This window comes from Salvia hispanica, chromosome 6 (genome assembly GCF_023119035.1).
Source record: "Salvia hispanica cultivar TCC Black 2014 chromosome 6, UniMelb_Shisp_WGS_1.0, whole genome shotgun sequence".
In the NCBI taxonomy this organism is placed as follows: Eukaryota; Viridiplantae; Streptophyta; class Magnoliopsida; order Lamiales; family Lamiaceae; genus Salvia; species Salvia hispanica.
Window position 1 is genome coordinate 6022402 of NC_062970.1, and position 16901 is coordinate 6039302.

The 16901-nt window shown below is 34.5% G+C and overlaps 2 protein-coding genes and 1 long non-coding RNA gene across 3 annotated transcripts; 2 read left to right on the plus strand and 1 right to left on the minus strand.

The window, feature by feature from the left end:
• Nucleotides 1–45: 45 nt before the first annotated feature.
• LOC125194559 (6,7,8-trihydroxycoumarin synthase-like) lies at nt 46–2381 on the plus strand. Its single transcript, XM_048092816.1, has 2 exons — nt 46–921; nt 1741–2381. Exons 1-2 carry the CDS (start codon nt 46–48, stop codon nt 2335–2337), a joined length of 1473 nt encoding a protein of 490 aa, XP_047948773.1. The 3' UTR covers nt 2338–2381.
• Nucleotides 2382–2724: 343 nt separating this feature from the next.
• Nucleotides 2725–4726, minus strand: LOC125197174 (auxin efflux carrier component 5-like). The gene is made up of 5 exons (XM_048095884.1): nt 4013–4726; nt 3433–3518; nt 3169–3326; nt 3001–3077; nt 2725–2917 (listed from the first exon to the last, which is right to left on the minus strand). The coding sequence occupies exons 1-5, from the start codon at nt 4702–4704 to the stop codon at nt 2845–2847; spliced, it is 1086 nt and encodes a 361-aa protein (XP_047951841.1). The 5' UTR covers nt 4705–4726; the 3' UTR covers nt 2725–2844.
• An 8211-nt stretch (nt 4727–12937) lies between these two features.
• LOC125191722 lies at nt 12938–13562 on the plus strand. Its single transcript, XR_007171214.1, has 2 exons — nt 12938–13098; nt 13296–13562. It is a non-coding gene; the product is annotated as an uncharacterized LOC125191722 (long non-coding RNA).
• The last annotated feature ends 3339 nt before the right edge of the window (nt 13563–16901 follow it).

The following is a 16901-nucleotide window of genomic DNA, read 5'->3' on the forward strand; positions in this document are numbered from 1 at the left end:
AGGGATTTCAAAATTATCAATTTATCTTAACCCTCTCATTCCAATATGGATATGCTTCTTCTCATCTCATCTCTTGCTATTCTCGTCATTTTCCTCCTCTCCCTCCACAAAAGCCTCCGAAGAACCCCTCGTCGGCCCCCGGGGCCAAAAGGGCTTCCGTTCATCGGCAACATTCACCAAATCTACAACTCAAAACCCCATATTTGGCTCACAGAACTATCATACAAATACGGCCCTCTCATCTACTTGAAATTCTGCCGATTGCCAGTCGTCGTGATCTCGTCGGCCGATGCAGCGAAGAAGGCTCTCAAACACAACAACGTGACCTTCGCAGGCTGCCCTTACACGTCTGCTTCGCTGAGGCTAACTTACAACAACAGCAACATAGCCACCTCATCCTACTCCGATTATTGGAGGAAGATGAGGAAAATGGTGGTTCACCACCTCTTTGCTCCCCACAAACTACGCTCCTATCGCCCCATTCGTCACGATGAAATTTCTTCAATGATTTCTAGGATTTCGAGCAAGGCCGACTTGAGTGAGGCCATCAATCTAGGAGACATTATGTCGTCCTTCAACTGTAACGTTGTGTGTCGCGTCGCGTTTGGGAAGAAATTGGATTCGAGGTCGTGGACAAAGTTGGAGAGGCTTTTTAGTCGACTTTGGAGGGTCATATTTGAAACGTTTTTGGCTGATTGTGTGATGTTTGGTTTCATCAACAAACTCCTCGGCTCGGCAAAAAGAGTGGACAAGATTTTCGAGGAGATGGATTCGTTTTATCAACAACTCATCGATGAGCATCTTCATCCAAACAGACCGGATTCGATGACCAATGACATTCTTCATCGCCTCATTCAGCTTAGGGAAGACCATTCCTCTGAGGTTCAGATTGATTGGAACCATGTCAAGGCAATACTCATGGTAAATAACAACTTTCATTTTCTTTACTAGTACTACTTTTGTCTTTGAAAAATAGTCACGTTTTTCCATTCTGGGTTATCCACTAAAATTAGTTTATAGTTATAGTAAAAATTTTCTCTTAGAGCATCTCCAAGAGGAATGTGAATTAAGAAGGTATATTTCTCATTTACCTTTTAAAAAAAGTAACTATACATTTTTAAAAAGTAGTACTCCGTCGTCTCATTGAAGATGACTCATTTTCCTTTTTGATTTGTCCCAATCAAGATGTCCCATTACTTAAAATGGAATTCCTTTTATCTCTACTTTATTCCTCCTCTCTTACTTTACTCTCTCTACTTAACACACAAAATAAAGTTGCATAAAATCTCGTGCCGCCCAAGGAAGGGGTCATCTTCCATGGGACGGATGGAGTACTCTATAAACTCCAAGAGAAGAAGGTAAATTAAAAGGCAAATAAAAATAGTAACTAATTTTTTACCTTTTGTGTCAAGAAGAGGTAAATATACATTAAACTTTTAACCCTAAACCCTAAAGATATCTTCTCAAATAAAAGAAGGTATAATATTTTATCAAATACCTCTTCTCTTGGAGAATAATAAATTTTTATGAAGAATAGGTAAATATGGTAGTCATGTCTCTTTACATCTCTAGTTACCCTTTCCTAATGAGGTGGGTTCATACTTCAACCATATTTTTCTTTCTTACTTTACTAATATTCTTTTAAAATGTGTATAGTCCACAACCAATACTATATTTTGTAGCTCAAAGTTAGTGTTTTCTTATTTTCTTCTAGTATTTAACATTAATGCTACTATGTAGGATGTATTAATTGCTGGAACGGATACAACTGGAGCATCACTAACCTGGGTAATGACAGCTCTTATGAAGAACCTGAATGCAATGGAAAAAGTGCAAGAAGAGATTAGAAGTGTAGTGAGGGAGAAAAGGTTAGTACATGAAGATGATATTGAAAACTTGCCCTACCTAAAGGCAGTGGTGAAAGAGACTCTAAGATTGTACCCAATCGTACCGTTGGTACCAAAGGAGACGATAAAGGCGTGCATCATAGATGGCTATGAGATTCGAGAAAAAACGTTTGTGTGGGTGAATATATGGGCCATTGGTAGAGATCCTGAGTACTGGGAAAATGCAGATGAGTTCATTCCTGAGCGGTTCTTGAACACGAGCATTGATTTTAGAGGGCAAGAATTCGGATTCATTCCATTTGGATCGGGAAGAAGAGTGTGTGTGGGAGCGTCTCTAGCAGTGGCCAACATGGAAGTGGCACTGGCCAACCTTCTCTACTCTTTTGATTGGGAAACTCCACCAGAACGAGAAATTGACACTAAGGCATCTACAGGATTCCTTCTGCATAAGAAAAACCCACTTTACTTGCAACCCATATTACATGTTTGACCATTTCATAATTCTATCACATATATTTGTCTACTTATGAATGTTTGGTGCATTTAATTAATTAAGAAATTGCCAACATGAGAGCAATGTCGAGGAAGGATATTATTGCATCTAGGGAAATTCTGTTTATGTCTGCTTTTAACTTGGCCTAAATAAATAGTGTGAAATTGTGTTGTACACATTCGGAGTTTACTTTACACAAGCAATTTTCAACCAAGTCTTGTCACTGCCAAAACACTGATGAGAAAAATTGAAACAACTGAGCAACTTAGCAATCACGCAGTTGCTCGCTAAAAGCCTTGATATAATTCTACGGCATTTTCTTCATATTTTTCTATAATTAATATAGTCATATATAGATCAATTTTCTAACTATGAAAAGGTTAATCACGATACAAAATGACTCATTGGTGTACATCCAATAAATGAAGTCACAATACTACTGGAATAATTATAAGCTCATTTTTAGTTTGTTCGATGGGAATTTTTCAACTTGCATTGGAATAATCAACGGAGCATATCTAAAATGGCGTAGTACATGATCAATAGAGGAAGAGATGCGATAGTGCCAAAAATGACCCTGCAAAATTGAAGGGCGTCCAAATTAGATATACATCACTAGCAAAGTTATTAAGATGTGTTTAGGGGTAAAAATGGACTTACGCAGTGCTGAGTACGTTAGCATGCAACCCATACTCTTTTGCAAACACGAAGGAGGCGATAGCTTGTGGTAAAGCTGCCTGAATTAGCAAATGTAATTAGTAAAATAATTATTAATATACTCCCAGTTTAATGATTTTTGAGGAGTAATTAATAAAATCATATAATTACCTGAACAATAGCAATACGCAGAGTATTGGAGCGCAGGCCTAAAGCAATAGATCCAACAGCAGTACAAAGTGGGCCACCCACAAACCTCAAAACCATACTATAAATCGTGAGCCGCACACCACAAGCTATTACCTTCTCTTGCAATGCCATGAACAACCCTGATTGCATATTAATCAAATAAGTATCCAATTCTATTTTTTCTATAAATAACATTCAAAATTAAATCTCTTCTTCCATAAGAGGGCCTAAAATTAGACAACTTACCCATGCTGAACATGGCCACCCCACTTCCTGCCTTGGCCATTATCAAAATCGATCCTTCCATTATGCTTGGCATTTCAAAATCCCACCTAAAATCACCAAACCTTAACACCACATTTTTTACACATAAAGAAAACACAGTAAATATTTCCCTAAAACTGCTATTAGTAGTCCTAGTTTATCATTCCGGTCCGTCTATACTATAAATAGTACATGGTTCACTTTTACTATGGATAGTAGATGAGTAGCACATTTTTTCACTTTCTTTTCCCACGTTTCATTTACCGGTGCCAAACTCAACCAGACTTCTAATCGCAGACGGAGGGAGTAGAATTAGTATTTACTGAATTACTTCCTCCGTCCGTGATTAAATGTCCCATATTTGACCGACACAAGTTTTAAGAAATTGTTTGACTTTATGTACGAAAGTGGGTAGAAAAATTAGCGTAATGTGATTTCTACATTTATATATTGGTTTTATAATAAAATGTGAGTGTAATGAGTTAGTGAAATGTATGATGACATTTAATGACGGTCGGACGAAAAAGAAAAATGAGACATTTAATGGACAGAGGGAGTACACCTTTTTGCCAGCAGAGCCCAAACGACGCCAAGCGCACACGCATAGCAATTCGGATTCTTTCCGAGCTTCACGCCAACCTGTTTCAGCGTTGATCTCAAATTCGACGTCGCCAAGGCATCAACAACCACGACGATCGTATTATTTGAACCATCACCGTCCGTAGAAATCGGCTGCGGCTTCTCCTCGTCAACAACATCGTCAGACGAGGAGGAGCAGGAGCTGGCACGCCAGAACTCGAGCATGAACAAGAGGATTGGGAACCAAACAAGAGACTGGATGACGGACGACTGCACCACCAGATCCTCCCCGGCGGCGCCGTACATGGCCTTGAGCAACGGAACCCCGACGACGAGCGTGTTGTTGAAGCTGGAAAGATTGAAGGAGGTTATCACCCAAGCGAAGCTGCTCTTTTTGGCGAATTTTGCCCAGAGAGCCAATGCGGCGGCGGCGATGGCCTTGGCGACGACGTCTCCGGCGAGGAAGCGGAAGTTCATGGCGTAGGGGTCGACGCCGGAGGTGAACTGGAAGGTGAAGAAGGGGATGATGAAGTAGCAGTTGAAGCGGTTGATGGCGTCGCATTGGTCGGGCTTGAACATCCGCCACCACCTCACGGAGGAGTAGCCGAGCACCAACGCCACGTAAAGCGGCGTCATCGCCACCACCACTTTGTATACATCACCTAATTCGATCATTGCAAAAATATCTCTCTCTACTCTTTATATTTCAATGTTGATGAAGGTGAAGAGGAAAGCGGCTGAATTTATAGTTGTGGAAACTTTCTAGGTTTTTTTATTTGCTTAATTAATTATATTTAATTATAAAAAGAAATTAGTGTTGGGAACTGTGGATCGTCGAAATGCTCGTTGTTTAATGCAATCTGGTTTTGGTTATAGTGGCCATTATGATATGGTTAAGCAAATTCAATATTTTCAGCCTTTTCCACTTGCATTAATAACCGTTCAATTGCTACCAAAATCATAATGACACAATTAATTAGAACAAAACAAAATGTGTTTTGTCTAGCAACTGTGAAATTGAATGGGGAAGATCCTCTGCGGTGAAAACCACAGCGCTCCATGCTGTGTGCCAAAACGCAAAACTTTATTCATTAAACGGCAACAAACATTTGCTATACTATTCCTTTAATCCATTTGATTCACTACTATTCATTTAATTCCCCACCGCCCATGCAATTTTTCTTTAATTCATACATATACATTTTCATTACATGCTTAAAGAAGCGTACTATTAAATTTTATTCTTTATTAGGATTTCTTTTGTTATATTTTACTCGTCCGTATATTAAAATGTTTTTTGCTAATCCTTTTAGTTAGTTATTTTTATTAATTAAATTTATAGATTTTTTTATTCATAATATAAAAGTGTTCCATGAAAAATATTACTGCATGAAAAAAAAAATGTGTAGCTTCATTATTATTTTTTTCTTTTTTATGGTATATTTTTATTTGTTTATGTAGTAAACACCCCTTAAATCCCATGGATCAAATTCTGTGGTTTTGCTAGTCATTTTTATTTTAACTCATTTTATATGGTTGAATTTAAAGTGTTTTTACTATATAAGAAAATAAAGTAATACTATTAAAGAAAAGAAGTAAATTTTCACTAAACCACAGCACACACTTTTTTTATTTTAATATTTTGTATAGAATATATGTTAGATTTTAATAATAAAATTTATATTGCTAAAGTAACTTATAACTAAAAGGATTTGAAAAAAACATTTAGAATTTCTAATAGAGAATAAAAGGATTTAACGCACCTTTAAACTATTTATAAATATCACGTAAATGGATTATTGAATAATTATCTTGTAAGTAAAAAAATAACTTTGTTCATCCCAACGTGTGATATGAATCAAATTGTAGTCTTTTATTGTATTAATTTTAACATACTCTTTTAGGTGAAAAACGTACTCATTTTGATATATTATTGAACAAAATACCGAGCTCTAAGAGAGAGCAAAAAAAGATAAAATTGTCTGAATCAAAACAGTAATTAGCTTGTCATGATTTATTTCAAACGTTTCTACAAGACACCTATTGCTTTTATTTTTGAAAGATCTTCGCGTGAATGACTCGATTTATTTTAAACACGAGAATTACCCGCAAGTGTACGGGCTAGTGTAGCAACAAACAAGTAAGAGTATCATATCCACATAGACACATTGTGCAAGTTAAGTACCACGAACTGATTTTAACTACTATCTAGAGAATCCGGAAAGGTTGATTTTGATTTTGAAGAAAAACAAATAAACATAAACAAGCTAAAAGCACGCAACAAAGAGAAGTTTCAAATAAGAGAACACGGTAAAGCCTTGGATCCAACTACAACGAACACGATGCGTACATTTCAACAACTTCGATTACCCAATTAAAGTCTCTAGGATTACTAGGAAAGCTGCTAGTCTAGGCTAAGCCCTCTCTCGAGTGCACTCACCTAGTTGATTAACCATTAATATTGAAGTCTCCTTCTAATATATACTTCACAATTAACTCCTTAAAACAAAAGGCTCGAGCCCTCACTCTAGAATTCCTTCTCCCGAATGCAAATTATCTAGGTGTTTTTCATTCTTTTATCAATCCTAATTAGGTATCTCTCGATTAAACAAAACTAGGTCAACAAACCCAATTGATAGCTAAGCAATTGAATTGAAAAAGCTCAAGAACGAAACAAAGAAATCACAAGAGCAAAGGTAATCAAAAGTCCTTGAATTAATCAAAAGCGTTCATTGTAGTCTTCACCAAAACTCTACAAAAGATTTAGCTACTCATATTCAATGCAAATTCACAAGAGAAATCCATAGAAAGTGAATTGAATATAGGAAAACTAATAAAGATACTCCCAACAGTGAATTGAATGGACAAATCGTCTTCGTCTTCAAACTTGTTGATGAATTACACTCTTCGTCACTTCAATCTGCTCTCAAAATGTGGAAACTGCTTCTGGGGCGTGTGGAAAGTATGCTGAGGTCAAACCTTAGGTCCTATTTATGCCCGGGGCAAAAAATAGAAGAAAATCAGTGTGTAAGTATAACGCCCGGTCGGGCGATTTTAAGTGACAAAACGCCCGGCCCGGGCGTTTTTCTTGAGTCCTGCTTTTCCACAAAACACCGACCCGGGCCATTTTCCATCGGAAAACGCCCGGGGACAGTGCATATGCGTGGCCTGAGAGGCAAAACGCTTGGCCTCGTGCTGTGAAATGCCCGACCTAGTGCAGTAAAACGCCCGGCCTAATCTTTTGGCTGCTATTTCGTCCGTTTCCACCTGTTTTGACTACAAAAACTCGACAAACTTATCAAAACACTAAAGTAGGGGATCATAGATGAAAACTCAAGTAATGTGCTACAAAATACTCAATTATGCACTTTCAAACATCCAAAACACTTGCTAAATTACGAGTTTATCAGTGGATACCTCGCAAGCCTCAATCGGAGTCCGATAGAAGAAAATATGATTGTTTTACGAAGACTGCACATTGCAGCAAAAACCGCGCGACCTGAGTGTTTTAGAACTAGAAAAGCTCAACCGAGCAATTTGGGCATGCCGCGAGTCAGAAAAACGCATGGGTCGAACGATTTTTGAGCAAAAAACTCCTGATTGGGCGAAATGTGTCTAGGTCTATTTTTCAAGCCCTAACTATTTAAATAGCTAAGATACGACTCGCAAATGGATATTCCGGCAGCTGGAACACATTTTGGAAAGAGAATTGAGCTTAGAAGCCCCACTTTGAAGAAGGAGAGCAATTTTGAAGCTTCATCCACCCAAGTCTTGTCCACCATGATATCTTTAGCTTATTTGGTTGTTATTGTCACCATCATTGGTGGCTAGAACTTGGAATTACTCCTAATTTGTATCAAAGTTGTTGAACATGAACTCCTTTAATTGAATTATGTTTTCCTTTGCTTACTAGTTCTTATCATCGATGTTTATTGTTATCTCTGTTGAATTTAGCAAGAAAACTTAATTTGGGTCGTTTATTTGCTTGATTTATATGAATGTTATTGCGAATTACTAATGTTTATTTCCACCTCCGTCGTAATCCGGGAAAAAAACACCGATGATATTTTCAACCTTGGTAATGGATTTTTATCAAATGAGTTTTATAAATTTACCAATAGTACTATATGGACATGCATATCCGTCTGTAAAGTTATGCTTTTTGTAGTGTGTCACATTTAATACACTAATTTTTTTCCAGTAAGCTCCGGACTTGGTGAAAAAGATTAATTTTCTGTCCAGATATATAACAATATGATGGTGAAATGTCCCTTGTGCGTAGAGACAATTTAATAGTGATTGTCCCTCGACGATTAAAAAAAAATACTAAAAAGAAAGAGCTACGATTAGAGACACACATATCACAAAGGTTGGACTCTATAAAAGTATATCTCAGTGGTGGTAGTGGAATTGGAATATGAAGTTAAAACAACATTAATAATCAGCCGGAATGAAGTACTATAGTATTCAATTCCACTTGACGTAGATATTCCACTTACATTTGTTAGTGGTATTCCTCTCAGTCAAGCTGACATATATGCATGCTTCTTTACTAGGAGTACTATAATAATATCATGAGTTGTAGTTTTAGCATGAGCCAATCTTAATTTATGCTCACAGTTGGATGCAAGTATGTACGTGACCTAAATTTGAATATCTGTAAGGACGTAAAACTTTATGCATAACAAATTGAAATATGTACTTTTTCTTTAGTGTGTGTGTATCAATGTATATGGATCCACAGTTTGTCTTTCTACTTTTCTCTTTCTGTTACATGGTATTTTGGCTAGTAATTTGATATATATAGGGCTAATTAAGTCATCATATAAGCCTGATCTTTCGATTAAAAATACTCCCCCCTTCCACCATTAATCCTCATAATTTGCCATTTTCTTCTCTGTGTGTATAATCGTGTCAATTTTTTTTTCAATTTTTTTAATAAACACATTCCACTAACTTTATTTCACTCACATTTTATTATAAAACTAATAAATAAAAGTATAATCAACCTTTCACTATTTTTGTAGTCCCACTTTCTATTAGATTTCTTAAAACCGAGCAAAGTAAAAATAAGTCTCTTAATGGACCAGTCAATTACTTAAAAATCCTCATAAATAGAGAGGCTATCCAATAATATATGGATAAAAATGATTCATTACTAAGTCGACGTGGGATAAGAAAAGTGAGACTCAATAACATAAATATATAGAGATATTAAGCATTAAAAAGAAAGTTAAGTTAACTGTATGATAATACATTTATTATTTATATGTAGTATATATATTTACGCTCGTAAGATACACATTGGACAACAGTACTATAAGAAGAATGGCTACATATTTGAAATCGTCATGTATGATTTTTAAAAGGGAAATCGTCATTTATGTTAAAATATTATTAATTGGAGGGATGCAAATAAAGGTATGAACATTACTAGGTTCAAAGTGAAGAGTGGAAAGGATGTAATAAAAAAAGGTTGCTGGATGAGATGCAGTATCTAGCTTGTATCCCACCAAAAGATATGCGATCTTACTCTTTCAACAGTCATTATGCATTTTCACATCATGCTCAAGAAACTAGGGGCTCAGATACTTATTCTTCACACCACTAAATGGTTTCAATAAATATTTCTGTAAATTTACCTATTTAGTCGACTACTACATATATCTAATAAAATAAGTAATAGCACTAATCTGATTCAAAAAATAATAGTGGCAATTCGTCTAATTAGTTAGTTGTGGCCGCTTGTGTTTTTATTGAATTCTTATTCTCACATCAATCGAGAGAATCATATCTAAAAATGTAACAGTATTAATGAAAGTGATGAAAATGATTTCCTAATTATCTATGAATCACCTGGAGATGCACATCGAAGATGTAGTATCGATGAAAAGAATGTAAAATTGGATTTGACTCGAGTGCGTGACTGCTGGATGTGGCCTAAAGTTTGGATAAAGTAAATATTATTCCATTTAAGGTATATAAAGGGATAAACTCTTAATTTATATTTTAATGTAATATTCTTTTCGTCTAAAAAAATATCTCCTTTTGTCATTTTAGACCTTCCTATATCAAGTCTTTGGAAAATATTACTAATTTGCAAGTGATAAGTGATAACCTCTGTATGGTAATCAAATACTACTAAAACCATGATAATAAAGTACAAGTCCTATCTAGAGATGCCAAGGTTTACTGTTCGAGCGGTGAACTGCGAAACCGTGAGATTTAAATCGAACTGAAATCGTGCCGGGCGGTTTTAGACAGGAACCGCAATAAAACGCCGAAAAATCATGAAATCGAGCCGGAACCGCCTAAAACTGGTGATTCGGAACCGTAAAAACCGCCGGAAACCGGAACTGCCGGTTTTGGAACCGAAACCAGAACCGCGAAACACTCTCGTGGACGGTTCCGAACCGTAACCGTCAGTTCTGGAACCGTGGGTATCTCTAGTCCTATCCAATAATATTTGTCTTTCGGGTAACATACAACGCGTATGAAAAAAAAACCTTAATAATTGTCATGCATTTATAATTTACTACCACTTACCCCCACAGTATATATATGTATTTGAGTTAACTAACATCTGCGTACATTAACACAACTACCCTAATATTCTCAGCAAATAAAGCTACATTAGAGAGTCAGTTGGCAACTCGCCAACTCCTTCTTCAATAAATTTATTTTCAATATTAGAAAGTTTTAAAGTAATATAGTGAGAGTACTAAGTAAATTCATAATAAAAGTTTAAACATAATTTTACCCAATATGTAAAAATGGAATCATTTTAGCCCAACATTGGCTTATGAATGGCATTTATCCACAGCCCATATAATCGGTGGCCCAATAAATGAATTAATAAAAGTAGGCACATAAAAAGCTTTTGACGGCCCATAATATGTCGTTTGCTGTTGCAGTCCCCAAATCAGAAGTACATTGGCCCAAATATTTATCTGTATAAGAGATGCAGACCAAATAATTAATTTGCTTTGCTCTTAACTCGTGGCCCATTCCGAAATAACGCGTAGCCCAACCACCGCCACATATTTTCATTATTATTTATATAGGGGGGCTGTCGCCCCCTACATATGTCCCGACGTCGCCCCAAAAATTGAAAAAAATTATCATTTTCACCCTAAATCATCCTACTAATGTATATTTTGCTCCTCCCGTTTATGAATCTTGGATCCGCCACTCCTATATGATATCATGAGGATCCTACTTACGACAAAAATGTAATGATCTTTTCCGCTCTAATTGATCGGTTTGAGAGGACATAGGATGCAGCTGGTAACCTTGTTTGAAGCCCTGTATAATAAAAATTAATCAATTCCCTAAAAATTTGTCATTTATTTCCTTTTTGTCCGTCCATAAAAATTTGTCACCTTTCACTTTTACCATCTTTTATACTAGACCCTGCATTCCACTAACTCATTTCTACTCACATTTTATTTTAAAACTAATACTCCCCTCATCCCAAGTTTTATTTGATTCGTATTCCTTTTTAGGTTGTCCAAAGTTATTTGAATCATTTCCTTTTTTTGACTAAAAACAAAACGTCTAATCTTACATACTTTATTCTTTCTATTACTTTATTCTCTTCTCTATTTTATTTAACTCACTAAACACAACTTTCTTAAATCTCGTGTCGAAAAGAAACGCCTAAGTAATGTGGGACGGAAGGAGTATATCAAAGTAGAGCCCACATGTCATCAACTTTTTCAACTCACTTTCTATTACATTTCTTAAAACCTGTGCTGGGTCAAATGATAACAAATTTTAAGGGACGAATGAAGTATATTATTTTAAAATTGGTCTCTCTTCAGAATCACTATATTTATACTTATATTCTTGATTATTTTAATTTTTTTAGAAGAAGTTGTTCGGTAGCTATGGCTGTTGTGTATTCATAACTTGAGGTTTTATTTATTCGTATTTTTTTTCGATTACATTTTGTTAAATGTTCAACTCAACAAAATGTATATTCGCTCATTTCCAAAGGATTCATTAAGTTGCTATAAGTACTTATTAATCTTATCGTTTATTCAATGTTTCGTTTAAAAGCTCAATCCATGACGACACATGCTAAGATTAGATTGTACTATGTCTTTATTAACCATCTCACATTTATTCATATAACTAATTTAATCCTAAATGATTCCTATTATGTTTTATTTCATATTGCATCTCACAATTATTTTGTATGTCAAGAAATATTGGATCTCATGATTATGCATTTCATCTTCACAATAGCTAATTTAATCATAAACAAACTTGATTGTATCTTATCACAGTAAGTATTTTATCTTTCTATTATCTTGTCTAACAAACCAAATTTTATCTTAAACTCATAATTTAATACCAAATTTTATCTTAAACTCATAATTTAAAATGTTAATTGATCATTTAAATCGATCCTCCTAAAAATATCTATATATGTGTAATTTGACACAAGTTATATTTAATTCTCCAATACTTTACACGTATTTAACAAATAACGTCCAATATGCGCGGGAAATAGTGTACTTACTAAAATAGTAGACTATAGTGGAGCAAATTATGTTCGTTTGTGCAAGAAGCAGGAGGCCTACATCCAAGCCGGGCTCTTACTATACAGGCCCGAAATACAATGTTTGAATTGTAATTAAATTATTGAAAAATTTGCAATAACTCTATAATGAAAGTTTGTTATCGCGCTTCTAGAACAAGAAGACAAGGGCATTTCCTCTCATTTTCCTTAATTACGTATGACATAGATACTACTCTATTGGTTGTCTAGCTAGCATTGAAGAAATACTATTTGAGATTCAAAATAATTGATGTGGAAAAACTTTTTGACTTCGTCAATTTGTCCCCCGAAATATATCTACCACTCAATTGCTGAAATTTATCTATAAATTTATCACCAAATGCAACACAACATCACATCCTAAAAACACTCAACTAAATTTTAACTTCAAAGCATGGGTAGGAACATACTTGTTTTTCTTTTGGTTCTAATTGTTCTCATAATGTCCCCCCAACCCCAAGTAGCTTTAGCCAGGAAGCTTGTGGAGACTACCAACACCAAAAGTATGCTCTATTAATTTCTTGGTATTATTAATTGATTTAATTTTTATGATTATATAGATATATGGCCACATATACATGTTTAGAATATGAAAAATGGAATATGTTCATATACACACACACACAATTTGTTTGACAAGTGAATACTTTTCAATGTTTGAACATGGTTGATGGAGCTAATATAATTTTATTTGTGACAGCCGAGGCAAAAAGGAAGACATCAACCATCACCTATCCAGCATCTCCATATTCCAAACCCCGCGAGTGTACCTACATAAAACTTTGCAGGCGCATCGGCGGAGGCAGGCCTCCTCCACCGAAGACCAAACCTTGACTACTCCAAGTCCAAACCACCAAATGCTTCCATCACAATATAAGTTAAATAATTCCAAATAAAATATTGCAAACTGTACTACTGTGTGTATGAATTATGATTATGTCAATATATACATGTCAGTTTAACCAAACTTTTGACCGCTTTCATTACGTTGCGTCGACTATCAGACACCTAGCTAGTCAATGTTTACACTTTACATGCATTTTGGGCTTAAAAATTTAATGTCTTGTGTAAGTTTTGAGTTACATGAGTATGTTTAGATCCAATTCTTATCCTTTACAAGTCCACAAACTCATCAGTTCAAACCTTCATTCACGAGAATTAATCCAAAATATACTTATATATAGTAGGCCCGATCGAGCTCACACCCATCTGGTTCCAAAATTATATTACATTTTTATAGCACTAAATATAACTTGCTGATGTACATGTAATCTTAATACGTATAGTTAAAGACAACTGCGGATATCGAATTACGAGAACTAATAGTCAGACTAAGTATGCACTCAGACATCAGATATTATATGGATTCATCAATTATTAGTTAAGATATCACACAATGACCTTAACATTCGATCCACTAAGATCCAATGTATAATTGTTTTCTGAAAATTTCCGATGTCAAACAGTTAATCTTTGCAGAGCATAAAATAAAGTTCATAATTAAAATCCCTGTTAGTTTAATAGTATGGAGTAGATCTCGAAATGTACTGTAGTAGAATGCAGTATATTTTAATCAAATACAGTATGTTAAGATATACTATTGTCTATATAATTGGGACAAGATTGGTTATAATGATTGTCTACTACAGTAGATTTTAATCAAATACAGTATTTTAAGATATACCCCCTTCGTCCTCGAATAGGAGTCTCATCTTCCATTTTAGTCTGTCCGCAAATAAGTGTCCCGATTTACTTTTATCGTAAATAATAATAGAGTCTCACCTTCCACTAATTCATATCACTGACATTTCATTTAAAATAATGCATACAAACTCATATTCCATTAATTTTTTCCTACCACTTTTCTTAATATATTTTTAAACATTCATGTGTGGATGGAGGACAAGACTAGTGTCTATATAATTGGACATGATCGATTATAATAATTGAGGCTACTTGTGGTTTCTTACTAGCCACGTGCACGTGGAAAAGTTTTCAGACTATGTAATTTGAGTATCTCAATTCTTTACCATTCAATTGCTTAAATTTACTTATCTCAATTATGATCCATTCAATTGATTAAATTTACTTGTAATAAATTGATTTGCAAATGCCACGAAATGCTCATCCTAAACAGACTCATTTACTAAATTTCAACCTCAAATATGGGCGGGAAAGTAATTGCTTTTCTTTATTAACATTTTGATAGTACTAATTGTTCTAATAATATCTCCCCAAATATCTTTAAGAAAAAAAAAGAAGATAGCAAGAGACCATGAGATTTAATAATTGAGGGTCATCCTTTCGTTTTCTTACCCATGTCCATGTGGAAAAACTTTTTGACTAAGTTACCACATTACCCTGAAATTTCTCTACCACTTATTTACAAAAAAATATCTATAAATTGATGATCAAATCCAACACAAAATATCATCCAAAAAAACTCATTTAATAGTTAACATAAAAAATATATGGGTGGAAAAGTAATTTCTTTTCTAAATATTGCAAGAGAACTTGCGGAGACTACCAACATCAAAAGTATGCTCTATTCACCTCTTGTTATTTTAAATTCATGTTGTTTTATGAGTATATAGAGATATAAGGTCAGGAGAGGATCCCCTGCTGTGTTAAAAAACACAGCAGGGGCTGCTGTGGTTTAAACGATAGGCATTTGCAAATGAAACGCATAGGACTAAGAGAGAGAAATGGTGGGACCGAAGTATACGAAACACATAATGCTTCTAATTCTTTATTCACTACTCCATTTTCTACACATTTTTTTATTTAATTAAAAATGCAGTCGGCTAAATCAACTTTTTTTCATTGAGCAGCATCTAATAATATTATGGAACACTTATTTTAGTGTTTTGTTTTACAATCATGATATACTAAAGGCCACTTTTACATACCTATTGAAAAATATTACTTCTCCATAACACACACAAGAACTCATTAATATATTAAGTAATACCATTAAGTTAATTGCAATAAAATTTGTGTAATTACTATTTAATTTTCTAGGCCATACTAAATTTTCACAAGCTATAAAAAAAACAGCGTGCAATTATTTTGTTTTGCAATATTTGCTATAGTACTATAAAATTCAATTAACTCTATATTAAAACACTTAATAATTTTGATCATGTTATAATAAATTAGAAAGTCCCACCTCGTTAAAGAAAAATATTTATTCCATCAGTCCCTGAAAAGTATGAATATTTGGTTTGACACGATTTTAAACGGCATACACATACAAATTAAAACATGTGCCAAATTAAATTTCATACTTTTTAGGAATGGAGGGAATAAATATTTTTCTTTAATAAGGTGGGACTTTAATTCATTATAACATGATCAAAATTTATAAGTGTTTTAATTGATAAAGTTAATTGAATTTTATAGTATATTTATTTGAATAAAAGAACTATTGCAAAATAAAAAAATTTGCATGCTGTTTTTTTTATAGCTTGCGAAAATTTAGTATGGCGTAGAAAATTAAATAGTAATTACACAAATTTTATTGCAATTAACTTAATGGTATTACTTAATATATTAATTAGTTCTTGTGTGTGTTATGGAGTAGTAATATTTTTCAATAGGTATGTAAAAGTGGCCTTTGGTATATCATGATTGTAAAACAAAATAATATAAGTGTTCCATAATATTATTAGATGCTGCTCAATGAAAAAAAGTTGATTTAGCCGACTGTATTTTTAATTAAATAAAAAAATGGGTAGAAAATGGAGTAGTGAATAAAGAATTAGAACTAGTATGTGTTCCGTATACTTCGGTCCCACCAATTCTCTCTCTTGGTCCTATGCTGTGTTTCATTTGCAAATGCCTGTCGTCTAAACCACAGCAGCCCCTGCTGTGTTTTTAAACACAGCAGGGGATCCTCTCCCATAAGGTCACATAATTTTTTATTGACACTCAGTTAGATGACGAGTCAGTAACCGTCATATTTTTTCAAAATTATAGCGTATGATGTTTTTATTAACAATAACATATTTTTATTTGTGGAAGCCGAGACGAAAAAGGTGTCAGCACCCATCACCGTTAAACCGATCCGGGATCGGGGCGCCATTAAACCAATCGGGGGCCCAGGTTACAAGCGCCGCGAGTGTAGTTATACATGAATCATTGTTACGGAAGGCCACCTTCCGCCCATACCAAACCTTGAGAATCCAAGCCCGAACACCCAATGTTTGAAGAGTTGAAGTACAATATTACACAATTTCAAATTAAATAATCCAAACTGTAGTATGGTGTTTATGATTATGTCGGTATACGTCATTTTAATTTTGTT